This window comes from Delphinus delphis, chromosome 11, assembly GCF_949987515.2.
Source record: "Delphinus delphis chromosome 11, mDelDel1.2, whole genome shotgun sequence".
NCBI classification, from domain to species: Eukaryota; Metazoa; Chordata; class Mammalia; order Artiodactyla; family Delphinidae; genus Delphinus; species Delphinus delphis.
In genome coordinates, this window is record NC_082693.1 from 9,644,683 (window position 1) to 9,672,342 (window position 27,660).

General features: G+C 47.5%; 1 protein-coding gene across 1 annotated transcript; it reads left to right on the forward strand.

Annotated features, from left to right (window-relative positions):
• The first annotated feature begins 622 nt into the window (after window positions 1-622).
• BCL2L14 (BCL2 like 14) lies at window positions 623-26,692 on the forward strand. The gene is made up of 7 exons (XM_060026106.1): window positions 623-732; window positions 11,524-11,969; window positions 16,367-16,541; window positions 17,182-17,285; window positions 18,535-18,605; window positions 21,520-21,786; window positions 26,044-26,692. Exons 2-7 carry the CDS (start codon window positions 11,531-11,533, stop codon window positions 26,080-26,082), a joined length of 1,095 nt encoding a protein of 364 aa, XP_059882089.1. The 5' UTR covers window positions 623-732; window positions 11,524-11,530; the 3' UTR covers window positions 26,083-26,692.
• The last annotated feature ends 968 nt before the right edge of the window (window positions 26,693-27,660 follow it).

A 27,660-nucleotide genomic window follows, 5' to 3' on the forward strand; every position in this document is an offset into this window, starting at 1 on the left:
CCTAAAATTGTGACATATGGTCTTTAAATGAGTTTTTGTGGCTTTTACTATGGCTGGGGTTACATTCCGTTTTGAAAGCTTTTCCCGTGGTTCCATCTGAATACAATCTTTGAATCTCATGGGAGAGGTAACACTGATACAGTGTGAAGCCAGAAAGACTAAGATTTCGATCTCAGCTCAACTGATGGGGGGACCACTTCCGCACCAATACCTTACCTCCCTGAGCCTCAGTTTCCTTGTATGGAAAATGGGAATCATAACACCTGCCCCTTGATGTGAAGATTAAACATGTGTGCCACGCCTGCCACAGAGGTGATCAGTAAACATTCGCTAAACCGATGAAAGGGAAAGAAAGTAAAGTACTATCAGGAAAACACCCTCATAATTGTGTCTGTCCCAAAGGGCAGTGAGAGTCCTCGGTAAAGGATGCACAACTCCTTTTAGAGTCAAATTACTCGGGCAAAGGTCAGCCCCTCCTTCAGTTGAAAAGCTGGGGGCAGGGCTTAACAAGGAAGTGATTCCCTTCCCTAAGCCTCCTTCCAGCCTTAGTCCCAACCTGAAGAGGCTACACCCGGGTGGAGTCTTACATCACAAGAGCCTTCCAAAATGAGAAGCCAAGAAGACTTGGCCAAAGTTTCCTCTTAAGTTTCGTGGAGAGAGACTCAGGTATAGAAATATCTTTCCTGCCGCCTGACCCGAAGCAGGAGAAACTGCTGACAGCTTGGAGACCAGGTAATACTAGGAGACACCAGTCTTCACGTTCAGCCTTCCCAGCAGGACACAGGGGACTTCAGTCCTGGTTTTGCTAATGAGGCAATCTAACGGGGGGTTAGTAAACCTAACGTTTACGGCATTTATTTAAAAGTTCTGATCATGTAAGTCTCAGGAAGCAAAACTAAGAATCTAAAACTGAAAGCTAACATCTACTTTATTAGGGGTTTCCAGAAAAGGGAGAAGTATTTAGGTTTCCCTTTCATTTCTCCTTTGCTCCAGAAGGTTTGGGAGGGTTAAGAATACATAACTGGCCGAATCATTGTTAACATTATGCATGTCTGTCTCATTGAGTATGTAGCAAGGTATGTGATAGTGTGACAGAAGCCCATTGAAATGCCAGCTACCTCCCCCAGAGCAGAAATGGGCTGAGGACAAGAGTCCCTGGCTTTGAGCCCTGAGTACCTGTGGGCACTTGATCTAGTCCCGGCAGACCCCCTAGAGACTTCCTTGAGTACAGGGCGCAGGTGAAATGGGGAATACCCGCCCCCCAGGAGGCTCCCTCCTGAGTTCCCTGCCTGCTCTGTTCTATAATCATCAGAGCCTGAGTCTTTGTGTTTCATTAATAAGACCTGAGGCTCTCTCTGTTTAGCTTCTATTGTAGGAATTTAACACGTTTTACCTCATTCCTCATTTTCACCCTTAGGATTAAAAACCACAGGGGAGGAGGGATGAAGACACCATAAGGTGAAGTTCAGGGAAGGAAGGGGAAGGGTGGACCGCCTCTGAAGGGCGTAAGGGGGCAGAGGGTGCAGAAGGAGAGGCCCAAGGCAACCGGACAAAACTCAGCTCAAAATCTGGCCTGGGAACATCCCTCTGGGATGAGTGTCCTCACCCATGTCTTACACTCAGGCCTTGTCTGTGTGTCCAGAGTGATGGAAGTCAGCTCTCTGGCAGAGCCTGTTGCTAAGGGGTCCTCCACGCCTCTCCCCCCTGGGACAGGCCGGAGCAGAGTTCCGTCCAGGGCAGAGTTCCGTCCAGCTTCCTGGGGCCCTGGTGGCCACAGCCTCTGTGCATGCATGAGGGCTGTTTGCTCCGTGACCTGCCACAGGAAGGGAAGGAAAATCTAACCTCGACCAATGAATCCAGAACTAGAAAAATCCCTAAAGTGTGTCCTGTGATCTTGGAAGTCAGATGCTGCTCTGCAGGCCAAGCAGTGCTGCTCTGCGGTGCTCCCAGGAGACTAGCCACCAGGGACTCCGAGGACTTTGGCCATTTAGGGGGCTGGGGGGAAGAAACCCTTCGAGAGGGAAGAGAGGCCAACAAAAGACACTGTGAAACCTTGCTTTCGGGGAGTAGGTCTGTGAGAGTTTGCTGTAGATACGCTAGAGGGTAAGTAAATACTGGATCCAAAGGGTAGGGCTGTGTGCACTGAGTCACTGAATTACAATGAGCCTCACAGGGCTTATTCCGGGGCTAATTTTCCACTCCAGGCTCTGAACCTACATTCTGGGGCCTCACCTAGGGCTTCATTTCCATCAACATAAGCATAAAACTTACCTGTACGTTTCCATTAACCCAGAAGTTGGGCTGCTTCTACTTTGAACCCGAACAGCTGAGAGCAGAAGGGCTGCAGTGGTAATAAAGTAACTCACTACTGCTTCAAAATAAGACTTCATTATCAATTTAACAGCTCTCCCGTCATTCCCAGTGAGGATGAGTAGGAAAAACACCCTACGCTTGTCAAGTGCCTTGAAAGTGTCTGAACTCATCCTTTGACGCAGCTGCAAGCGCTCGCCGGGGCTGGTCAAGGTCCCCTTGGTCCCGGGGAATGCCTGAGCACTGCCCTGCCCTCTGCTTCTCTCTCGCCCTTGGCCTTGCCTCCTGGTTGGGCCCTCAGCTCCTTTCTAGCCTGGAAGACGGCAAAAATCTCTTCTTTCACGAAATGGAAGCGCTGTGTGTTCCATCTTGACCTCTGCTTTCCCCCCTTTTCGGATGTTGCTCCTGAATCAGCAATTAGCAAACTCGTTTCTTTTTTCTCTGTTTTTTTGCTGTAAGCGGGCCTTTCACTGTTGCGGCCTCTCCCGGTGCGGAGCACAGGCTCCGGACGCGCAGGCTCAGCGGCCATGGCCCACGGGCCTAGCCGCTCCGCGGCATGTGGGATCTTCCCGGACCGGGGCACGAACCCGCGTCCCCCGCATCGGCAGGCGGACTCTCAACCACTGTGCCACCAAGGAAGTCCAGCAAACTCGTTTCTTAAAGAAGTCGGACCCTTCCTCCCTCTCCAAGAGCAGCGCCCCCGCCCCCCCCACACACACAATTTTAAAGTCTTCACACTGCATTAGAAAGGTTTGGTTGGTTGGGTTGCCTTAAACTGACACGGTTTCTTCGGAGCGTAGTCCTATGGCTGGGAGAGGGCTCCCCCGCTACCAATGCAACGGCTCCTCGAGGACCCGTGGGTACCTCCTGCCTACGGGGCGCCCTGAGCTGCCCAACTCAAGAGGATGCTCAGAATTAAAACCCACCTTAAACGCCCTCCTGGCGCTGCTCTCGGACTAGGTTCAGCCACTTCCGCGCCGCCTCGGCGACGCCCGAGTCCCGACCGCGTGTCCCGCTCTTTCTCTCGCGTGACTTAGGTCGCTCAGGCTCCACCCTCGGTCCTCTTTCCTCGCTTCCAAGAACCTGAGGTCTCAGTTTTTCTAAGCAGCACCTTTTATTCACCGAGTTGCCAGGTTTGCATAAAAATACAAGAGGCCCTGGCCCTGTTCGGTATGAATTTCAGATAAACAACAGATACTGTGTTTTAGTGTAAGCATGTCCCATACAATACTTGGGACACACTTACACTAAAAAATTATTTGTTATTTACCTGACATTCAAATTGACTAGCTCTCCCATATTTCATCTGGCAGCTCTATATCATGTTTCTTTCATTCATCAAATATTTCCCGAGAGCTTATCAGGTGTCAGGCATTATATGAGGTGCTGGGAAAGCCAGCCAAGTCCCAGGCTGCATATCTTACAAGTACGTATACTTTATGCACACACACCCATGCACACATACTCTCTCTCTGTCTCACCCTCTCTCTCTCTCTTTCTCTCTCTCTCTCTCTCTATATATATATCAAGTGTGAATGTTGTGCTAAACCAAATATTTGCATGTCATTAGTTTTCTTAATTGCTGCTTTTGATGAATTTTCTTTTATAAACATATTAAACCTTACAAGAAAGGCTACCTATTAAGATAGTTGTGTTTTTTTTGGGCTGTGCTGCAGGATAGCATGCGGGATCTTAGTTCCCCAACCAGGGATCAACCCGCGCCCCCTGCAGTGGAGGCGCGCAGTACCACTGGAATACCAGATTAAGTCCCCCATTTTTTTTTTTTTTTTTTTTTTTTTTTTTGCAGTACGCGGGCCTCTCACTGTTGTGGCCTCTCCAGTTGCGGAGCACAGGCTCCGGACGCGCAGGCCCAGTGGCCATGGCTCACAGGACCAGCCGCTCCGCGGCATGTGGGATCCTCCCGGACCAGGGCACTAACCCCTGTCCCCTGCATCGGCAGGCGGACTCTCAACCACTGCGCCACCAGGGAAGCCCAGAAGTCCCCTATTTTAATGAATAAAGACGCTAATATTTACTGAGCATTTAACATCTACCATGCACTACTTTAAGTGATTTACACGTGCTAATTTTTTTTGCCCACATACCTATGTGATGGGGGAGGGGTTGTTTTATGGGTTTTTAAAAAAATTTTTATTGAGGTATAGTTGATGTATAATATTACATAAGCTTCAGATGTATAACATAGTTATTCACAATTTTTAAAGGTTATACTCCAGTTATAGTTATTATAAAATACTGGCTATATTCCTTGTGCTGTACAATATATCCTTGTAGCTTATTTATTTTATACCTAATAGTTTGCACCTCTTAATCCCCTACCCCAATCTTGCCCCTTCCCCTTTTCCCCTCCCCACTGGTAGCCACTAGTTTCTTCTCTATATTTGTGAGTCTGTTCCTTTTTTGTTATATTCATTAGTTTGTTGCATTTTTAAGATTCCACATATAAGTGGTATCATACACTATTTGTCTTTCTCTGTCTGACTTATTTCACTTAGTATAATATCCTCCATGCTGTTGCAAATGGCCAAATTTCATCCTTTTTTATGACTGAGTAGTATTCCAGTGTGTGTGTGTGTGTGTGTGTGTGTGTGTGTGTGTGTGGTATGTGTAGTACACATACATTTACGTAGTACACATACATTTATCCATTCATCTGTTGATGGACAGTTTGCTTCCATATCTTGGCAATTGTAAATAATGCTGCTATGAACATTGTGGTGCATGTATCTTTTTGAATTAGTGTTTTCGGTTTTTTCAGATATATACCCAGCAAGGCAATTGCTGGGTCATATGGTAGATCTATTTTTAGTTTTTTGAGAAACCTCCATACTGTTTTCCACAGTGGCTGCACCAATTTACATTCACACCAACAGTGTATGAGAGTTCCCTTTTCTTTTCTCACCAACTTATGTTATTTGTAGACTTTTTGAAGATAGCCACTCTGACAGGTAAGAGGTCATATCTCATTGTGGTTTTGATTTGCATTTCTCTGATGATAACGATGTTGAGCATATTTTCCTGTGCCCGTTGGCCATCTGTATTTCTTCTTTGGAAAAATGTCTATTCAGGTCTTCTGTCCACTTTTTAATTGGGTTGTTTGTTTTTTTGATATTGAGTTGAAATGAGCTGTTAATTCTGTATGGGACTCTCTGCACTTCCTGGACTAGGATGTCTGTTTCCTTTCCCAGAGTAGGGAAGTTTTCAGCTATTATACCTTCAAATACTTTCTCAGCCCCTTTCTCTCTCTCTTCTCCATCTGGGACCCCTATAATGAAAATACTTGTGTGCTTGATGCTATCCCAGAGGTCTCCTGAACGGTCCTCATTTCTTTTCATTCTGTTTTCTTTTCTTCTGTTCAGCATCAGTGATTTCCACTACTCTGTCTTCCAGCTCGCTGATCCATTCCTCTGTATCATCTAGTCTACTGTTGGGTCCTTCTAGTGTATTTTTCATTTCAATTATTGTCTTCTTCATCTCTGTTTGGGTCTTTATATTTTCTCTTTGTTAAAAACTTCTAACTTTTCACTCTCCATTCATTCTTCTCCCAAGTTCTTTAATCATCTTTATGATCACTACCCTGAACTCTTTCTTGGGTAGATTGCCTGTCTCCACGTCACTTGGTTCTTCTGGGACCTTATCATTCCTTTGTTTGGAAAATGTTCCTCTGTTGCCTCAGTTTGCCTAACTTGCTGTTTTTATTTCTCTGTATCTGGTAGGTTGGTTACATTTCCTGGTCTTGGAGAAGTGGCCTTGTGAAGGAGACGTCCTCCACATCCCATCAGTGCACTCCCTTTTCATTACTAGAGCTATATGCTCCAGGGGTGCCCCCTGTGTGGGTTGCATGGGCCCTTCTGTTGTGTGGGATGACTACTGTGGGTGGTCTTGTAGGCTTGGTTGGCCCCTGGTCCAGTTGGATGCCAGGCCCTACCTTGTGTGGAGGCTGCCAGCTGCTGGTTGGCGGGGCCAGGTCACAATTGCCTTCCCATTGGTGGGTGAAACAATGTCCTGGGGCTAGTGCCGGCCTACTGGTAGGCAGAGTCAAGTCCTGGGGTCTGGTTGTAGGGCCCAGGGGTCCTAGACCTGGTGGATGGGCCCAGTTCCTGACACAGTTGGCTGCAGGGTCCGGGGTGTCCCAAAGCTTGCATTGGCCTGTTAGTGGGTAGGGCCAGGGCCCTGCTAGTTCCAGGGCTGGTGCTGGCCTGCTAGTGACACAGTTGGCTGCAGGGTCTGGGGTGTCCCAAAGCTTGCATTGGCCTGTTAGTGGGTAGGGCCAGGGCCCTGCTAGTTCCAGGGCTGGTGCTGGCCTGCTAGTGGGTGGGCTGTGTCCACAGGTTGCAAGGCTGTGGTTGTGTTGTGGCTGGTGTCTGCCCACTGGCGGGTGAGGCTGGTCCTGAGGTTAGAGCAGGCTCGCTGGAGGATAGGGTCAGGGCCCAGGGGGTTGTGGGGTCTCTGGCTGGAGAGCCCTGGGGGTCCTGGGTCTAGTGCCTGCGCACTGGTGTATGGGGCGGGGTCCTGGGCCCTCTGGTGGGCAGGGCTGTGTCCAGGGGCAGCTGTGGACTCAGGGGGTCTTAAGGCAGCCTGTCTGCCGATGGATGGCACTGTGTGTATGCCCACTTAGTTGCTCTGCCTGAGGTGTCCCAGCCCTGGCACCTACAGGGTGCTGGGCCGCTGCGAGGCTAATCCCCAAGGCTAATAAGCTAGAGGGAGGATCCCAGAATGGGGCGGGCCAGCACCAACATCCAGATGGTAGAAGGAACTCTAAGAACGGCTGCCACCAGTGTCCATGTCCCCAGGGTGAGCGGCAGACGCCTCCTGCCTCTCCAGGAGACTCTCCAAAGTCCGTAGGTACGTCTGACCCAGGCTCCTTTCCAATGACAGCTTCTGCTCTGGGTCCCAGAGCGTGTGAGGTTTTGTGCGTGCCCTTTAAGAGCAAAGTCTCTGTGTGCCCCAGCCGCCTGGCTCTCCCGAAAGTAAGCCCCTCTGGCCTTCAAAGCCAAACGCTCTGGGGACTCATCTTCTCAGCACAGCGCCCCCAGGCGGGAAGGCCCCAGACCTCTCACTCCTTTGGAGAGCCTCTGCAGCTGTAATTATTCTCCCATCTGTGGGCCACCCACCCAGGGCTACGGCACTTGACTCTATCGCAACTTTGCCCCTCCGGCTCGTTTTGCTGCGGTTCCTTCCTCGTTTTGCTGCAGTTCCTTCTTTCTGTCTTTAGTTGTTGAAGATCTTTCCTGGTAGGTTCATCTTGGCTGATCTCCTGCCAGGGTTGTTGTTTTGTTTTGTTTTGTTTTACCCCATTTTACAGATGAAAAAAATGAAGGCAGAAATAAATGAAGGTATGTAGCCTGTCACACAGCTAGTAAGCCGATGACCCAGGATGTGAACCAGGTTATCCGTCTCAAGTTAGACGATATGAATCACATCTTGTAAATGGAAAAACTACACCTCGTTGGAGGCTACATGACTTGCCTCAGCCCCCTCGCCAATAAGTATGAAAAGCAGCTCTTCAACCGCCTTTTCACCCCACATGCTACACTCTCCCCATTACACCACCCGAAAACCCCTTGCAACTTCTCTAGAACAGCGTGGCCGGCCGTAAGTGGGTTTCATAAATATTTTTTTAAATCAAATACTTGTTCAAACACTTAAATGCTATTCTAAATGCTTTACAAATATTAACTCATTTAATCTTTGTAACAGAAGGAAACGTACTATTCTCATCCCCATTTTATTATTTATTTTTTAAAGATTTTTTTTTAATGTAGACCATTTTCAAAGTCTTTATTGAATTTGCTACAATATTGCTTCTGTTGTTTCTATGTTTTGGTTTTTTTGCCCACGAGGCATGTGGGATCTTAGCTCCCTGACCAGGGATCAAACCTGTACCCCCTACATTGGAAGGCGAAATCTTAACCACTGGACTGCCAGGAAAGTCCCTTCGTCCCCATTTTAAACATGAGGAAACTGAAGCCTGGAGAGTATGTCACATAACTGCTAACGGCAGAGCCAGGATTGGAACCCAGACAGTCTGTCTCAGAATAGGAAAAAGTCCACAGTTCATTGCCAAGTGCCTTTCTGCCCCAGGCATTACTGTAGGAGCTGGGCACCCAGCAGAGAAAAAATAGCACATCAACACGCCTGTCCTCCCAGCACTTACATTCCCTTGTGGAAAAGAGAATGAAGTCTAGATAAATTGGAAGACCTGGGAAGGATCCTCATGGGTGTGACTGAAACTGGGCACCAAGAGGGGAAGAATGGTTGACCTGTGAGAATGGGGCGAGGAGGGGGGCGCAGGCAGAGCGAGGTGAGGGCGCAGATGCTGAAGTGATTCCAGACAGCAGAAAGTTCCCTGCAGTGCACAATGGGCACGTGAAATCGGGAGTAGGTGAGGGAAGGAAGATAGTCCAAGCCCCAGAATAGGACAGGCGTGTGACGAAAGGGAGGGAGGAGGACCCAGTGGCGGTGTCGCCCCTCAAGCACTGCTCAGGCTCAGTTGCCCGAGGCAGGCCTGGGGGGGCTTTGGAGTCGTGCAGATACATCTGTGTGTGCAGTAGGTGTCTCAGGTTTTGCAGCCCTGCCCTTGGCCACCCTGGCAGATCACTTCTGCCCCCTCCGTCTGTACCTGATGTTCTGGCACAGCCCCTGCATCTCCCGCCTGGCATCACTTCCATCAGAACTGCTTTCTCGAGGCTTGGCCACAGAGCACTTCCTGGATGAGCAGCTTCCTATCATCCAGTGTGAGGCTCTTCCAAAAAAAGATAGGAAACAACGATAGAAACAGGAAGCATCATCGGCAGGCCTGCAGGGGATATGTCTCAGCCCTCACACCTCCTTCAAATAGTAATAGAATCAGAGGGGAAAGTTAGAGAACATTTGCTGTGAAATCAGAGGACCAAAAGGATTGAGAGACTTGCCCAAGCACTTTGCAAGTTATAAACTGAGCCAACCCTGGACCATCGGCCTCCAGGCACACAGTCAAATTGATCTGAACCACGTCACAATGCCTCAAACCCCGTCTGCGGTCACTGTCCCAATTCTTTTATTTTTTTTTGAATTTTGCCTTTTTTTTTTTTTAACATTTAATTAATTATTTATTTTTGGCCGTGCTGGGTCTTCGTTTCTGTGCGTGGGCTTTCTCTAGTGTGGCGAGCGGGGGCCACTCCTCATCGCGGTGCGCGGGCCTCTCACTATCACGGCCTCTCTTGTTGCGGAGCACAGGCTCCAGACACACAGGCTCAGTAATTGTGGCTCACGGGCCTAGTTGCTCCGCGGCATGTGGGATCTTCCCAGACCAGGGCTCTAACCCGTGTCCCCTGCATTGGCAGGCAGATTCTCAACCACTGCGCCACCAGGGAAGCCCCCAATTCTTTATCAGTTGGTCATGGTGTGAGAGGGGACAGTGGAAAGAAAAGGAGAGACATGCCAGCCGATCCCATTAATATCACTACAGCTATTTATTATCACACCAGCTCACATGCCAAAAAACACTCTTAAAGTTGGACCATTAAGGGAAGGGTCCATGATTAAGAGCCACATCAAGGACAGAGTCAGAGGGCCTGGGATGACAGTTGTACTAAAAAAAAAAAAATAGCTACCGTTTTTGAGCCAGGTTCTGTGTTGAGGTTTCTCATGCATTACATTGTACCCTCACAATACCCCTGCAAGATGACTATTATTATTTTCAATTTACCTGAAGGAAGCTCAGGTTCAGAGAGGTGAAGTAACTTGCCCCAGGTCACACAGCTAGTCGGTGGTATGGCCAGAATTTGAACTCAGGACTGTTAGACTGAGAAGCCCAAGCTGGTTTCCAGCACACACACTGTGAAATTTTAATCCAATGACGGTTGGTAGATCTGGGCTCTCTGGCATCTGGGACAAAAAGGAAATCATAGTCCTTAAGATACAACCAAAGAAAGCAAAGTAGATCAGAAAGAAATGATTTCCTAGCAGACAACCATTTAAGGAATTATTTCATGAGAGCTTAAATTGAACACAATCAGTTAATTACATCTATCTGGTTATTCATATGGAAATAAAGATGAAACTTCCATCCCCATCATTTTAGTGCTTGTATTGATCTTTCTAAAACATGTCTGTGGTCACATCATTCTCCCGCTCCAGACTTTGAAAAGCTCTCCATTGCTTCCATCAGTGTGCTTCAAACTTGTAAAAAAAAAAAAAAAAAAAAAAGCAGGATTTTTTTCTTCAGATAAAATCTTACATGGAATGCTAAATACGGCAAGGAATAGAAGCAAACCTTTCCAAGCTAAATCAGCGAGTAAAGGAAGAATGGAGAGAGGCCAGGGAGGGCCAGGGACCCCAGACAGCTCCCTCCCCTGAGCTGGCCTCTCCCCTTGCCCAGCTACCCTCTCCCAAGAAGACTTTTTTTTTTTTTTTTGCGGTACGCGGGCCTCTCACTGTTGTGGCCTCTCACATTGCCGAGCACAGGCTCTGGACACGCAGGCTCACGGGCCCAGCCGCTCCGCGGCATGTGGGATCTTCCCGGACCAGGGCACGTACCCGTGTCCCCTGCGTCAGCAAGCGGACTTTCAACCACTGCGCCACCAGGGAAGCCCCCAAGAAGACTTTTAACCGGCCTCCACAGTCTAGGGCCCCTTCTGAAATGTACTGATCTACCGACATGAGAAAATGCAAAGCTTTCAGCCTGACCTTCCAAGGCCCTGATCGCCTGGCCCTGACTGCCACTTCCCCGTGGTCCTTCCACATCCCTATAGCCCCAGCTCTCCACAAAGCACAGGCTTATGCGCCACCAGATCTCTTTCCACTCTTCAAACACATCCTAAATTCACCCAGAGCCTGCCCTCTGCCCAGCCTGTTCTAAGGCCCAGTAGCCAGCCACCCATCCAAACACTTTCTTTCCTTCAAGGAGCCTGCACTCGCCCCCCGTTCACAGCTGTCTTTCCTCCCCACCTCCCGCGCTGGCTCCTGCATCTCTGTTCGAGCTCCTAGCTCGCCCTCTTTGTCTGGAGTTATCTATGTACAAGTCTCATCTCTGTAAGACTGAACTTTCAGAACAAACCTTGGCTTTTCCAACTCTGATGACCCCCTGCCCCCAGCACAAAGAGAATAGGTACTGAATAAATGCTTACTGAGTTTCACCCCATCTCTCCCGACCTACAAAGAGTAGGTGGCTCCCAGGTAGATGGACGCGTGTGGACTTTGTCGTTGCAGCCCTGCCATGTGCACCAGTAGCGCCTGCGACCTGGAGGAGATCCCCCTGGATGATGATGACCCAGACAGCATGGAATTCAAAATCCTGGAGTTCTATGTCAAACACCACGTCTTCAAGAACACCTCTGCTGTCTTCTCACGAAAGCTCCCGAGAACAAGAAGTTTGTCCCAGAAAGGACCAGAGAGTTGGCAGGCAAAGAAAGCATGGACACGGGGACCGTGGACTTGCAGAAATTCCCAATCCACGGAGAAGGCCATAAACGTTGGCAAGAAAAAGTCGTCTTGGAGAACACTCTTTGGAGTAGCAGAGAAGGAGGAGGACTCTCAGAGCTCACCTCTGGATATCCGTGTTGAGCTGCAAAGTCCGGTGGGACCTCAGAGTGGTCCTCACGGTCGGCAGTGGCCGAGGTCCCTCTCCAATGTGGAACAGCGCTTAGAGCGTGAAGGTAGGCTTTCGGGGATTCTTTCTCTCCCGCAGCCATGTGTTTCCCTTCTTTGTGCGCCTGGGGGTTCACCTCCTCCCAGCTGGTAATGGGGCCTTAGGCAAGGCACTCTTTGAACCTCAGCTTCATAACCTATTAATACTCAATTCTAATTTCCCTGCTTTTCTCAAGACTGAAAAGAAAGGAAGAGGATAGCCGTGAAGGGTGACGGGACTGGTTTTCTGGCTCCACCGTCTATAAACTTGCTGCCCAAATCCCTAATCCTCAGTGCCAGAGACCCATATAAGAGAAATAGCCCCAGCCGGGCTCAGGCTGCTCTTCCTCCTGAGGGAAGTCAACTCCCATCCCTGGGCCTCTGTGTTTCCATCTGTACAATGGCCTCTGAAGTGGATGGAAAGATCAGATAGCTGTACACAAAAATACTTTTCAAAGTACAAGCCACTCAAAAAACCACCAAGAAGAATTTTGACAAAATCTTCCTTCAGTGGTACAAAACACGTTGTATCGAACAAAACATTTTCATGAAAGGCTTTATCAGAATCGCCCTTCATCCACAAACCCTGGCATAACCATCTTCCTCCCCTCCAACAATACCTTGTGCCCAATGCCCAGATTTTAAAAGAAACCCCCCTCCTGCTGGGCTGATTGGCCCGTGTAACTTGTCAATAATTAGTCAACAGGTGGCAGCAATGTCTCAATTTTTAAACATTGTGATGGCTGGCTTACTTGGAGAATCACCCCCGCACAATGACAGCTTTAGATCATTCACTGTGATCAAGGAAACTTCCACTTCCTATCAGACTTATAGAATCTTAGGAGAGGGGAAGTTAGGGTCGCGATTACCTGGGGGAACTCCTCCTTCCCCCAGGGGTACAGCAGGCTTCTTCTACTGCGGGTGGTATCTGAGCTCTGGAGCAAACACAACAGTTTGGAGGGACCTCAATAGGCTTTTCTGCTTGTCCTGTTCTTTGGAGTTTGCCAGGAAACGGAAGATTTTACAGACTTTAACCTTCTGGCTTTCCTGAGAAAAATGACGTTCTGTATTTCAATATTACTGAAGTGTCATGTCACCTTTCTTATTTTCTAAAATTTCCATATCTCTGTGTAGATATATAGATATCCCTACAAATGTGGAAACGGTTACCTCCTAAAGAGGCGTAGCTTTAAGGATTTAAGCACAGTTGTTCCTCCCTTCTCACCTTCCTCTCTCCTTGCTTTCTTGTTTAGTTAATTATGTGGGTAGTTAGTTGGTTTTATGTTGGGTGTGACCCCAGAGGGACTCACGTTCTATTTCTATTCTGCCACATGTAAATCAGAGCTCAGCAGTTGGTGTCCTGTTTTGTTTTGTTTTTTTTAACATCTTTATGGGGGTATAATTGCTTTACAATGGTGTGTTAGTTTCTGCTTTATAACAAAGTGAATCAGTTAGACATATACATATGTTCCCATATGTCTTCCCTCTTGCGTCTCCCTCCCTCCCACCCTCCCTATCCCACCCCTCCAGGCGGTCACAAAGCACCGAGCCAATATCCCTGTGCCATGCGGCTGCTTCCCACTAGCTATCTACCTCACTACGTTTGTTAGTGTGTATATGTCCATGACTCTCTCTCACCCTGTCACAGCTCACCCTTCCCCCCCCCCCCGGGTTCTTTTAACTGAAGGTCGCAATTTAGCCTGTGCTGCCATTTCCAGGACTCAGACACCAGGTTGGAGTGAGAACGATGAGGTTATGTCCCAAGACCAAAGTCTCATAGTAAGAGACCTTGGAATGTAGAAAAATGAATGTCAATACCAATTTTAGTGACACCAACCCGAGTTTTTGTGTGAATCTTTTTTTCTCCACAGCTATGACTCGCTACAACTTCAATAACATAGAGATTATTTTTCTCTCCCATAGAAGAAAACCACAGTTTGGCAGCCCAGGCTTGATCTACCAGTTCCACAATCTTTAAGCATTCCTATTCTGCCATCCCTCAGCTAGTTGCTTCCAACCTCAGTCACCTTAAAACCCAAGGTGGCTGTTGGGATTCCAGCCATCATGTCTACATTCCAAGCAGGAAGAAAGAGGAAGCAAGGGAAGGACAAAAGGGTATCTCCTTCCTAGATAATGCAGCTCCCTTTCAGAGAGCTTTCTTAAAACTGTACCCAGCTTCTTACATCTCAGTGGCTACTCCTTACTGCAGACGAGGCTGGGAAATGTAGTGCTGTCAGCTTCCCCTGGCATCTCAGGGATCTGTTACTAAGGAAGAAAAAGAAAGTGGATACTGGGTAGGAAATAGCAGTCTCAACCATAAGGAATTCTCTCACAAACGCCCTGCCTCTTCTAAAACAAATGCCTCAAGCCAAATGCCTCCCCCATCCCGCTCTCCTGCTCTCCTTAATCCCACAGTGAGCCCCCAGAATAAACTCAGAAGGATGGGCAGCCTTTCTGTTCTCTCTCCACACCCACCCAATGTTCCCTTGCCTATCAGATGGGACCAACTCTGATGAGAAGGGAATTTTTTTTTCCAGTTTTTTAAATTAAGGTATTAGAATGGGAATCTTAACTAGAGCTAATTCATCTGAGTCAAAATGAGGTTGCTTATAGTTTTTCCTGCACGTATTTCACCTGCATCCCTCCAGTCCGCAGAGACAGATACACATACACAGGTTAGTCAGCTTGGGTACCTCCACGTCTGCTGGGGGCCTTGTGATTGCCCTGCCACGTGGCGGGGGCTGGGGGCTGGGGAGCGACAACCTTGGGGGCCCTCACCTGCCTCCTTTGAGGGCAAGGTGGGCGCAGTGTGACTTCCGTGGAAGAGAGCGTGTTAATCACCCTGCAGGCCGCACAAGGTTGCAGAGAGGAAAGCACGTGGAAGCTTTCCTCTCCCGTCTCCTGCGGACACAAGGGAAGGCTCCCACCGGTTTTGGGATCCAGCCTCTTGCCACCTCCTTCCGTGGGTGGCCAGCATTCACGAGCAAGCCGGTTGGACTGCAGTAAGGTGATTTAAAAGTGGAAAGTACTTGTGGTTGGGTTATTAAAATGGGAAGGAAAAGCGTTGATCCTTCTCCTTGACCTCTCCAATTTTTCTCTCTCTCTAACCCACTCCTGATCTGTTTCTGAACCCTATGGATGGAGCATCATGAAAAATGTAGCTTTTTAAGGAAGCCATTATGCCTTTTTTTAAAGGAAGGCATTGTGGACAAAGTGTCAGTTGCCATGGCCTTTCAGTGAATGCCCTGGGGGGGTGAAGGGAAAGCACCAGGGCGCCATGTGACAGGCGAGTCCAGGGAGAGAGGTTCAGGAACCACCTTGGCAGCTCCGTAGGAGGTCAAACCCTGCCTTGCATATGACACAATCCCTCCCCGGACCCAGGCCTTGCCTCTCTTATCTATCCTGATTGACAAGGTCCGGGTGTTCCCCTGGGCACACCAACCTTCTGGCCAAAACCCCACTCTGTCACTTTCGTCAAGTCTTATGAATTAAATACTGTTGTTCTTAAACATTGCATGATACGACCGCTCCGTGTCAAAGGCAGAACTTGTACGAGCTTCTGAAAGTTAAGAACTTAGTGATGGGTTAACAAAGTCAATTTTACTCCCAAGTAACTCAGCAGTACCGCCTGCCCTCCCAATCCGGCCCCATCCCCTACCAGGGGCAAAGTCGACCTGTCCTTCACAGGCTATGACATTCAGGGGGCCAGTGCCATTTAAACCTTCATGTCCCCAAATGCTTTACCCTCTAGTTGCCTGTGCAAATTCATGGCATAAGGCTTTTCCTGGATTATAAACTCTTGAAGGTCGTGGCTTAGACTTTATGCATCCTTGTTTACCTATCAGCACTTTTCGCATGTTTCCCACTATACGTGGAGGAGAGAGAAGACAAGTGACCATGCAAGCAAGGGCAGTTCAGTGTTCACTTGATAATGAGTCATGAATATGGCCTGAGAGCAGGGATATTTCTCTTTCCTCCGTGACAACCCCGAAAGGCTTGTCACACTGCTGAATGCCCTCCTATGTGCATAGGGGCCAGCTCTCCAAGATATAAAGGATGTCCAAAAAAAAAAGAATAAAAATAAAAGCATAATGAGCATTCCCTCAAGCAAAGAACTAAGCACTCCCTTTTGTGTTTCCTCCCTTGCAAAGGGGCAAGGGGACCCTAATTTTGCAAGGCTTCAGAAAGAGGGTGCAGAGGGGCAATTGTTTCGAGGTGGCAATCACTCCTCTGTGAACTCCTCCTCCGTCCCAGCCTCTGCCAGGCAACTGCCAGTGATTTCTGAAGAATGGACTCCCCTCCACGCACACTCCCGGCCGCTTCCTTTCGCTCCAGGCTGGTGTTTTCATTTCGGGCAACTGTGCATACCAATCAGCTAGACGAAGTTCTGGGAAGGGCCTGTCAGCACCATTTTGTCTTGTTTCAGCCGTGGACCCCAAGGTTGTTTCCATTGCCAACCGAGTCGCTGAAATCGTTTATTCCTGGCCGCCACCAGAAGCGCTCCACAGCCAGGGAGGAAGCTTCAAGTCCAGAACGATTGTGACACACCAGGGTCTCCAGCACCAGGGCTTCCAGCCTACAGCTGCAGGTGGGAAGAGTGTGTGCGGTGGGTTGCCTGTCTGCCATGCAGAGGTCTACAGCATTTATGTACTTACACAGCTCAGGGCTCTGCAACTTAGGAATCTCTGCTAAGCTGGCCTCAGGGCACGACAGCAACACGCTGGAGGCACTGACCTTCTTTAGCTTGAGAGACCAGCCCAAGCCAAGGCGAGTATGCCAGCAGCTGGAAGCAACAGGCCAAACTCACTGCTAAGTCCAAAGGAAAGTCTCCTACTGAGGGGCAGGAGGAAGCCTGCACTCAACCTTGTCCACAGGGGGAAATGCAAGTTAGATTTCATCACGTTAGCCATGGCCAGGGACCAGTGTACTCGAGCAAGTGCACAGGGTATAGTTGGAGCATCGCCCGGGGATTTATGATATTGCCTTGGGCTCCTGTGAAAAAGCAGGGGGTTGTCAGGTACCAGGTCTGGGGCAAAACGTGAAGCAGAACTGAGAAGTAGTGATCAGACTGGGTCAGTTGTCACCAAACTATACCAATAGGTAGGACTGTGGATCGCATCCGACTTGCAGGAATTCTAGAGTTGAGGGAAGCAGGACCAAGTGCCACAGGAAGAGAAGTTCAGTCTGGCCATTCCCTCATTAATGACTATCCTGCCCGTGGTTCTCGTTCCCAAACTCCAGTGATGATGAGGGTCCTAGCTGGCCCCTGAGTTTGCAGTACGCCAAAACAGAAGGCAAAAGATTGATCTGCAAAGGTGGTGGTGTCTCCCAAGCTCAGAAGCAAAGTGCTGAGTTTGTCCACCCTGTGCTGTGCTGCTGGGACCACAAACTACCTAAGGGGCTTAGAGAGTGAGGCGCTGGGAAAGGAGGACCCTTCTGACAGCAAAAAACAGTGTTCCAACTTTATTGCTATCTCATGTGTGCCTGGGCCTCGTAAAGCAATACCCCTAAACCAAGCAAAAGCTCAGGCTCTCATCCTTTGCGCGCATGAGAAATTCAGGCTGCTGTTCTAGCAACTTCCCTGGAGAGAGGCGGCAGCGTCAGATTAAAAACTACACGTGGGCGGTGGAAGCATGCAGTCCTTCTTTTCCCAGGTGACTTGGGTCTCAGACTTCCTACCACCTTGCCCTTCACGCGACCCTGTGGGATGTATTTCCTGGCCTCTCCTCCCCTCTCCCTCTGGGACAAACATGAGGACTCCATGACATCAGAGACTGCGCCATAAGGAAAAAGGGCCGTCTCTGTTTGGATTCCGCTCTATAGCAACGACCGTTTTCCTAATGTTGCATGTTAGCACATTTTGAGACGAGAAAAATCAGACTCCACCTTCCCTGTTCCAACACACACACCAACTGGGGCCACCTCTCTCTCTGTCTGCCATGTTAGCCTTTGGGGTGGGAGACCTTATTCATTTTATTTACTTATACTCCACCTTGTTGTAAAGACACAGCACACAAAGTACACATTTTAGTAAGATAAATCAAATTTGAAAGATACTGTAAAAAGAAAACAGTAGGAAAATAGGTGGGTTTAGGAATGAGTTTAATTCCCCAAATGCAGGAAGACTATACCCCCCCCCCCCCCCCCCCCGCCTTAGGAGGCCACAGTTCGGCTCTACAGTTCCTAGCAGCTAACACAAAGGGGTGAGATGATCCAGTAGGGGTTTATGGTGTCTATATGGAAAAAGCACCATATGCTCAGGACAAACCCAAAGACCGAGAGAAACTGCTCCTAAATATCTTTAGAGATAAGCTCATGTATCTTCAACAACATTTTTACAGTAAATAAAGTGATCAGTTTCACGGTGAGAACTGTGGGAGTGCTGGGGGAAGAAAGAGAGGAAAGGAGGGGACTGTGGGAAAGGGTGTCTGGAATGGTTTGGGCCTGATCAGAAGAGGCAAGGTAAGATTTACTTTGCTGAGAATTATGAAGGGCATGTCTTCCTCAATCCCTAACCAGGCTACAAGCATTGTCCCTGGAAACATTTAAGATTGTTTTTTCTTAAAAGAAATAACTAGAATTTTCCCCTGGCAGACGGAAAAGACCAGATAATAGCCAGAATCGTTGAGCTGCTGAAATATTCGGGGGATCAGTTGGAAAGAGAGGTAGGGAGCTTCTCGAACTAATGAGTTTTCTTTCTGCGTCCGCGCGCTGGTACCCAAGGATGGAACTGTACTGCTGCTTGTGCTCCTTTGCAAAGTTCTGGTTTCCACTTAGTCCTGAATTTTATTTCCCTTGGACTCAAAACTCTTCGTGCTGGCAGCATCTCAAAAATGAATCACTTTGGAAAACATAAGTAAACCTTCTGGAGCCTCCTTGGAATTTTTGGAAATGAAAAAAGTAACTTTGTTTTTGCAGGAAAAAGACACCAATAAATTAAAATTTGCTGAATAGAATTATGAATCTAGTTCCCCATGTAACTGATCCTCAGGGAAGTTTAGACTCTTGCATTTGCCCTGCAGCCTGGATATCTGTGTCCCACAGCTGCTCCAAGTCTGGAGTCTTGTCTGAAATCTCCCCCTAGAAAGGCCTGACTGTTCTCTCTCAGCAATTCGGCCAGGGGGCAGGTTAGTGTTAACTCGGAGAACTTGGAGTTTCCTGCCATTTAGAAGTTGAGACCAGTTCTTCCCATCAGGAACGTGTAGGAGTTACCTTCAGGTAAAGAGGTAGTGAGCAGGCCCCCCCTGTAGTCAGGGCTTCTCAAGGGATCTTGTCCGTGTCTGCCGCCCACTGACGGCTGCATGGTCGCCAGCATCTGTGCATCAGGGGCTGGCCTGTGGACCCATTCCTTCGTTTGGCCAGGATCCATGGGGAGGAGTCAGGTCTGTGGGGACTCTGCAGGAGGGGGAAACAGCACTCACTGGCTAGCCAGCCAGCCCAGTCTCAGCATGCTCTGTGGCTCCTCGACACCTTTGTCACAGGTGTGCCCAGAGGATGGTGACCAGGACAGGGAAGGGCAGGTGAGGTGGTGCAGAATGAGAAACACTGAGGAAACACGGAGGACCAAAGAAAAGAGAAGGGGGTCTGGGAGCTTCAGGGCCACAGTACGGGGTGGACAGGGGTGCAGAGGAAGCAGAAAACAGAAGAGGGCACATGGTTTTAAGGACACCCCTGTGTTTCTCCAGAACTAACATTGATAGGAGTTACAGGGCAATTGATTTCTCCCCACTTTAAGAATGAACTTTCTAGCACTCAGTGCTGTCCATCGAAGCCAAGGGCTGCCTTGTGAAGAAATGATCTTCCTGTCTCTAGAAGAATTCCAAGTAGATGCCACTAACCAGCCCACAGTTCAGTACTTGAACGAGGAAGGATCTGACAGGTGTGCTCAAGGATTCCTTACAGCTCGAAGTTGCTGTGGCTCTCCTTCCTGGCCTCCCCCTGGGGCCGGGACTTGGCAGTAGGTCTGGGAGGCCAGGGACGGGGGCGTGGTATGAAGGTTGACCCTTCTGGTTATGAAGAGAGATGCTTTCCTTTTCACCCCACAAATTACCACTTTAAAAACCTCACTTTGCCTGATGCACTCTCTTGATGATTTGGGGGCAATCATTTACGTTATTTATGTAGAAAACATGGTGGTGGTTCTCTTTATGTGGTTCTCCAGTAGAGGACTCTGGTGGGAACACACAGAAGCTCTACTCGTGCTCTGTGGGTGTTAAGTTCCCCACAGAATGGGACAGTGACGAGGAGGAGGGGACCTGCCATGTCTGCAGAGTGTCTGCAAAGCCACTCATCCCCGAGGGCACTTGTGGGCTCCTCCCACACCTCCCTGAGATGCCAGAAAGCCAGGTGCAACCCCAAGGGGCAGGGGGGCAGAGTGGGTACCTGTGGAAGGGGTTTCCTTCTGGCGTTTCATTCTTTTACTGTGCTGGCATGGTCCTGGATTCCAGCCACCTGCTGGAGGTTTCGAGTCTACCTTCTTCCACTGGGTCATGACTCAGAGGAGTCCATTCTTGGTGTCGAGGATGTTCCTGCTTCAGATTTATAATTCAAATAGGCCCCTGTGTCTCCTGGAAGTTGGGAGGAGGTGGGCTGGGCTCAGATAAAGGACACGGCTCCACTAAAAATCTTTATGTCGCATCTGACTCATCCCCAGAATACCCCTTTTAGAAACCATCTTGGTTGAAAACCTGCTCAGCTTATCATTCCTCAAGGACAGAACTAGTTGATTTTCAAATAAACATATAGTCCCTGATCATTGAGAAATTTCTGTTTTCACATGACAACCATCACTTTACAGACATTGCAAGGAAGGCCTTAGATGAGGATGATGTATGCTTGATGACACAAGCCCTGATTTTTCCCAAGCAGAGGCAGGGACTTCCCTGGTGGTCCAGTGGTTAGGACTCTACATTTCCACTGCAGGGGGCACGGGTTCGATCCCTGGTCGGGGAACCAAGATCCTGCATGCCTTGCGGCACGGCCAAAGAAAAGCATCTCGCATCTTGAAGCATCCTGGACAAATGCTAACACTGAGAGCACTTTCCACCATGTTGAGCACAACATGTTTTACTCAATTACCCTGTAGTACAGGTACTGTCATCCCAGTATAGAGATGACAAAACTGAAACCGAGAGGTTAAGTTCTCCAAGACTGCACAGCTAGTAAGAGGTGTAGCAGGAGGAGTTGAGCCCGAAGACAGTGATTTCCAGGCTTCAGATTCTGCCCATTACACAACCTCTAACAGAGCACTTTGCACTGGGTCACAACCGTCAGTAGACTGTGAGCCCTTTGAGTGAGGGGCTGAGTCTTAATGGTCCACAGTACCACCTGCTGGGTACTCAGCACTCAGGAAACATCTGCTGAATGTCGAATGAATGGGCTGTTCAGTTTGTATTTGTCCCCATGAAAGAAATTCACAGAGAAGGTCCATGCCCAATCCGGTCCTGCAGGACATGGCACCACGATTGAGACCAGAATTGAGGGTTTTCCATTGGGTGTTTCAGTTGCCCAGTGTCGAGTGGGAGAGTTTGCCTGCCCGGGCCAGGCTGCTGTACTGACTGCTTCTCCTCTTGCACACAGTTGAAGAGAGACAAGGCTTTGATGAACAGCTTCCAGGGCGGGCTGTCCTACTCTGTTTTCAAGACCATCACAAACCAGTTCCTAAGGGGTGTGGACACCAGGGGAGAATCAGAGGTCAAAGCTCAGGGCTTTAAGGCTGCTCTTGCAATAGACGTCACGGCCAAGCTCACAAGCATCGACAGCCATCCCATGAACAGGGTGCTGGGCTTTGGAACCAAGTACCTGAAGGAGAACTTCTCGCCCTGGGTCCAGCAGCACGGTGGCTGGGTAAGTGCATCCTATTTAAAAATAAATCTTCCCAGAACTCAGAGGAGATGGGATGGAAAGGGGTTTTTTGGGTTTGTTTTTTTTAAGTGAAGGGAACACATCTTTGAAGTGGTTCTCATGGGTTTTGGACACTTGAGTGGCAAGAGATTTATTCCATTGATGGGAACATATTTTTTAGTGATTATCTTATCAATAAATATTTACTGAGCTCCCAAAGGGTATGTGGGGTATGTGTGGGGGGGGAGAGGGACTGGTCGGATATAACAGGAAATGAAGAGATGTTGATATAAAATGTTTAGATAGACATAATTTCTGTTTTCACAAATTTTGCAGGCAGCGGAAGTCTAGCAGTGAGAAAAGGACAGGCACATAGTTCCTTATTCTCTCAGATGCTGATGGGGTGTGGGTGTAATTCTCACGCAGAGGTTCAGGACTTATGACATTTTGCCATTGTTGCTTGGACCCAGCCATTTTGACACGGACATTTTGATAACTGAAGCAGTTAAATTTTCATCTATTTTTAATTACCTGCTAAAAGGCAAAACAGACCTCTCTACCCTGATTCCTCACCTCAACCCCTCTCCCATCCTTTTCCCTTGAGATTTCCTTAAAACTGCCACGTTCAAATGGCCTCGTAACAGTAACCTTTTCAAAATGCTTTACCCCATCCAGAGCTCTAAATCTCAATACAGTTAAGTGCCCTACGTACGAACGAGTTCTGCTCTGAGAGTGTGTTCGTAAGTCCAACAAAGTTAGCCTAGGTACCCAGCTAACACAATCGGCTATATAGTACTGTACTGTAATAGGTTTATAATACTTTTCACACAAATAATACATGACACAAGAAATCAAGAAAGCATTTTGAATCTTACAGTACAGTACCTTGAAAAGTACAGTAACACAGTATAACAGCTGGCATACAGGGGCTGGCGTCCAGTGAACAGGCAAGAAGAGTTACTGACTGGAGGAGGGAGAGGAGGTGGAGCTGAAGGATCCTCAGCGATAGGAGACGGAGGGCAGCTGCACTTTCACTCATGCCCAACATTGACGGCACAGGTTCTGGTTCCTTGCTGGAACCAGATGCCCGTTTGCATCTTTGAAAGTTCGCAACCTGAAGGTTCGTGTGTAGGGGACTTACTGTAGGCCTAGGGCATTTTTGTCTGTTCAAGCCCTTCTTAGGAGGACATACATTATCATTAGTCCTCTTTCCACGAGAGTGGCCCAGGGGCCAGGAGGCTTGAGTCTGCTCTGGACATGGCCCTGGGGCCTCCAAACAGGCTTAGTGTCTTGGCTGCCAGACGGAAAGTACAGCTGATCATGCCTAAGGGGCTGAAGTGTCCGCCATGGTCTCCAGTGGCTACCCATTAAGCAACCCAGACTTCTGTTCTTTCCTATTTTCCACTTTTGCACCAGATATGATAGCCCTTAAGTGGCTAATCTGAACAAGGCTCTTAGGCATTCTAAATTCAAGCTGCCTTAACTCACGCTAAGAAGAGGACAGAATCCTCAACATCGCTTCAGCTTTAACTGCCCTTCCTTCCAGGACCCCCTCAAGTCCCTCTTCTGCCCCAGAGCCCTTCCGGACTACTCCGGCTCAAGACTCTTACCAGCCTCTGACCTTTTACAACACTTCACGTTTGCATTATGATTATATACAGGAAATTACCATCATTGTTGGTCTAGTTAATATATTTTTCCAGCGAGGTTATAAGTATCAATTGGGCTTACAGGCCCATTCTCAAAAGTCTATTTAGTTAATTAATGTAGCTGAAACGCCAAAAGTGTTCTATGAAAAACGGCGTTTCTACACCAAAAGCAGAAGCGACAAAAGAAAAAATAAATTGGACTACATTAAAATTAAAAATATTTCTGCTTCAAAGGATACCATCAAGAAAGTAAAGAGAAAACCCAGAGAATGGGAAAAAATATTTGCAAATTATATATCTGATAAGGGACTTGTATTCAAAATATGTAATAAATTCTTACAACTCAACAATAAAAGACAAAAAACCCCGCAATTTTTTTAAATGGGCAAAATCGATTTGAATAGACATTTCTTCAAAGAAGATATACAAATGGCCAATGAGCACATGAAAAGATCCTTGCTTGCCATCTTCATTTCTACATTAGGGAAACGCAAATCAAAACCACAATGAGATACCCACTAGCATGGCTAAAATAAAAAAGACAAGTGTCAGTGAGGATGTGGAGAAATCTGAATCCTTATACATTGCTGGTTGCACTCTAAAATGGTCAAGCCCCTTCGGAAAACAACTTGGCAGTTCCCCAAAAGGTCTATACCCAAGAAAACTGAAAACAAGTGTTCACATAAAAACTTGTACATGAATGTTCATAGCAGCATCATTAGTCATAATGGCCCAAAACTGGAAACAACGAAGAAGTTTATCCATGATGAATAATGAATGGAAAAACCAAATATGGAATATCCATACAGTAGAATAATATTTAGCCATAAAAAGGAATGAAGTATGGAAAGGTGGATGAACCTTGAAAACATCATGCACAGTGAAAGAAGTCAGACAGAAGGGCCATATATTGTATGATTCCATTTATATGAAATGTCCAGAATAGACAAATTCATAGAGACAGTGGTTTCCTAGGGCTTTGGGGAGAGAGAACGGGGTGTGACTGCTGACGGACACAGAGGTTCTTTTTGTGGTGATGAAAATGTTCTAAAATCAGATAGAAGTGATGGCTGCACAACTTCGTGAACATACTAAAAGCCACTGAATTATATACTTTAAGAGGTGAGTTTTAGGTATGTTCAAAAAAATCTGTTATGAAAAACAGTGGTTCTGGGCTTCCCTGGTGGCGCAGTGGTTGAGAGTCCGCCTGCCGATGCAGGGGACGCAGTTCGTGCCCCGGTCCGGGAGGATCCCACATGCCGCGAAGCGGCTGGGCCTGTGAGCCATGGCCACTGAGCCTGCGCGTCCGGAGCGTGCGCTCCGCAGCGGGAGAGGCCACAACAGTGAGAGGCCCGCGTACCGCAAAATACAAAACAAAACAATGGTTCTAATTCTAGTAAGCAAATAAAAAGAGGAAAGAAAAAAGAATATAAAAAGTTTTATTAGTTCTTAATTTGGTTGCTAGTGCTAGAGAGAAAAACAGTTCCAATCAGAGAAAACAGATGATTTTTAGGGGGTAGAAATAATAAAGGGAATTTTCAAAGGCTTTAGAATTTTGTGGCACTAGTTCTTTAGCACTTGTATTTTCAATTCAAAATGTATTAGTTTACTTTTCCAGGTCATCATAAATCTTAATCTTAAGTCTTGGCCACAGTTAGGTTTAATTTGGAGCACGTAGCTAGAAATTAGGAGAGGGAAGAAAAAGAATAAGAGGGAAAGGACTAATTTTTTCCAAAGTTGCAGAGACAGAGTTGCAAAAAATAAAGGATGCTGCTGAAAGAATATTTACGAGTTGATACGAACTATGAAAGTGTGGAGGCGGGTGGCTCAGTCTCCCTGAACAGGAAAGAGATGAATCTGGGTGGCAAGCCTTCCATTGCCCCAGGGATGTTAGTGGCTCTCTGGAGTGTCCTTGTAGTGTGGTGCGGAAGGAGAAAAACTATTCCTAGGCACACGTTTTCCAGGAGCTCAGGGTTCCTAATTATCTTAGTCATCCACATTTCACAGAAGTGCATCTTATCTTCCCAACGGAACTGCAAATCTGTGAGGGCAGAATTATGTATTTCATGCCCCTTTTTCTCTCTCATAGTTTCCATTACTTTTACATAAGTCATAGATGTTCAGCCAATACTTGTAGAATAATGAGTCGATCAAATGAATGAATAGCGACTCTATCCACAAAGCATGCCAAACAAGCCACCATTTGATTTTAATTTATTCCTTGGCCTTTTTGCTTCGCTTGAAGCACCATTCACATCGTTACCCTGTGGTCCTGGCAACCTCACCCCTTCTACAGCACTTTGGAAGAAGAGGTTTGCCACCTCCATAGTCATCAACCTTTCAGTATCTACTCTTTCGAATTTAACCATACAATCAAAGACTTTTCCCATCTAGCCAGTTAGCCCTGGGTGTGTAACATAAGTCCTTAGCTGATAAAGTTTTCCTTTCAGGCATACCAAGGATGCCAGTCACCTTTCCAAACCCTCCCCCAACCTTAACATGGTCTCCAAGCCTTGGGTCATGCCTGGGATAAGAAAGCATATGTTTTCACTTCAACAGTGAATCAAACTTGGAATTTTAAGAATCTATTTCTCTTTTTCCCCCCCTCTAGGAAAAAGTACTTGGGATATCACATGAAGAAGTAGACTGAAACATCAGAGGATTTGTAATCTGGAATACTCATGGTCCAACTCTGGTCTTGCATACATCCGTCTTAGCAGACTATGGGAGAAAACAAAAATGGACAAGGCAGATGGACCATCAAAATCTGCAAAACCATTATTCCTGCAAATCAAGAGGCATCAGGAGAGGCCTTGAAATCTCCGGCTCATAGAATCTAGTAGCATGGCCCTCGGCATCCATGTTTTCAGGTCTCCATTGAGTGTGTAAGGAAGTCTCGAAAGGCAAGTGGTAATTTTCCATTCAAATGCTTAGAACAGAAGCCATCACCCTGCCTCTGCCGGCCACTTTAGTGAAAGTGTGTGACAGATGTTTGTTGACCTCATGAAGGTGAAATGATAAACGGTGCATTTGCTTACTCTTTGGTTTCCAGTACTATTTATTTTTCAAACTTCACTGGAGATGGCCCGATAATGACATTGTTTCAAGCCTACCTTTAGGCCCATGTGGCTGTTTGTGTTGGTAGACAGAGCTCAGAGACTCCTGGGTTTACTGCTGTAGCCTGGGGAGAGAGACTGCCGTATCTGCTTTTTTTTTTTTTTTTTTGCGGTACGTGGGCCTCTCACTGTTGTGGCCTCTCCCGTTGCGGAGCACAGGCTCTGGATGCACAGGCTCAGCGGCCATGGCTCACGGGCCCAGCTGCTCCGAGGCATGTGGGATCCTCCCAGACTGGGGCACGAACCCGTGTCCCCTGCATCGGCAGGTGGACTCTCAACCACTGTGCCACCAGGGAAGCCCCGTATCTGCTTTTTGACTCACTTCTCTTGGAGAATTCTTTGGCAGTTTGAAAAACTTCCATTTGGCAGAAAACGACTATTCCTATCACCCTCAACTATCTCAGTGACCCCACCTCTACTTCTCGAGGTTTCTAGGCCTTTGTTATTTTTTGCGGTAATGATTAGTGGTTGGTAAAATAAATATGCAGAAAGATAACTGTCAAAAGGGTATGTTTATGGTTAAAATAGACAGTAAGTAAGAGTATACGATTTCTGTGAGGATCATATAAGTTAATTTATATCAAGCGCTTAGAACAGTGCTTGGTATTTAGTGCTGTATTCACTTATGTCCACTATTATGTGCTGCCCTCAGCTAAGCTGAAAACTTCCTTTGCTTTCAAAGCAGTCACTGATAGTTTTTCTGAAATTGATACTGTTCAGAATGAGGCTTTTTAGTAAGTGAAGTATGTTCCATAGTGGGTGTTTAAGACACAAAACAATTTTTAAAAATACTATCAAATTAGAGTCTTACAAATTTCTGGCTCCCTAGCGCCCAGCACGTAGCCTGATGTAAAGTAGGAGTTTAACAGACCTTTGATGAACAAATAAATGAATGAGTTTATCAGACATATTTTCAGCTTCAAGGGAAAGTTGGAGCTATCTATGATCACATGCTTCACTACTCTACTCTGGACTAAAATGAGCTATTCTCTTCTACCTTCTTCCCCCTACATTGAAACTCACAAATTTTAGGGCTAAAGGAGTTTCCTTTTACAGATGGAGACACTAGAGACCACCTCCTCTCCATTCCAAACTATTTGCAGTTCCCCAAA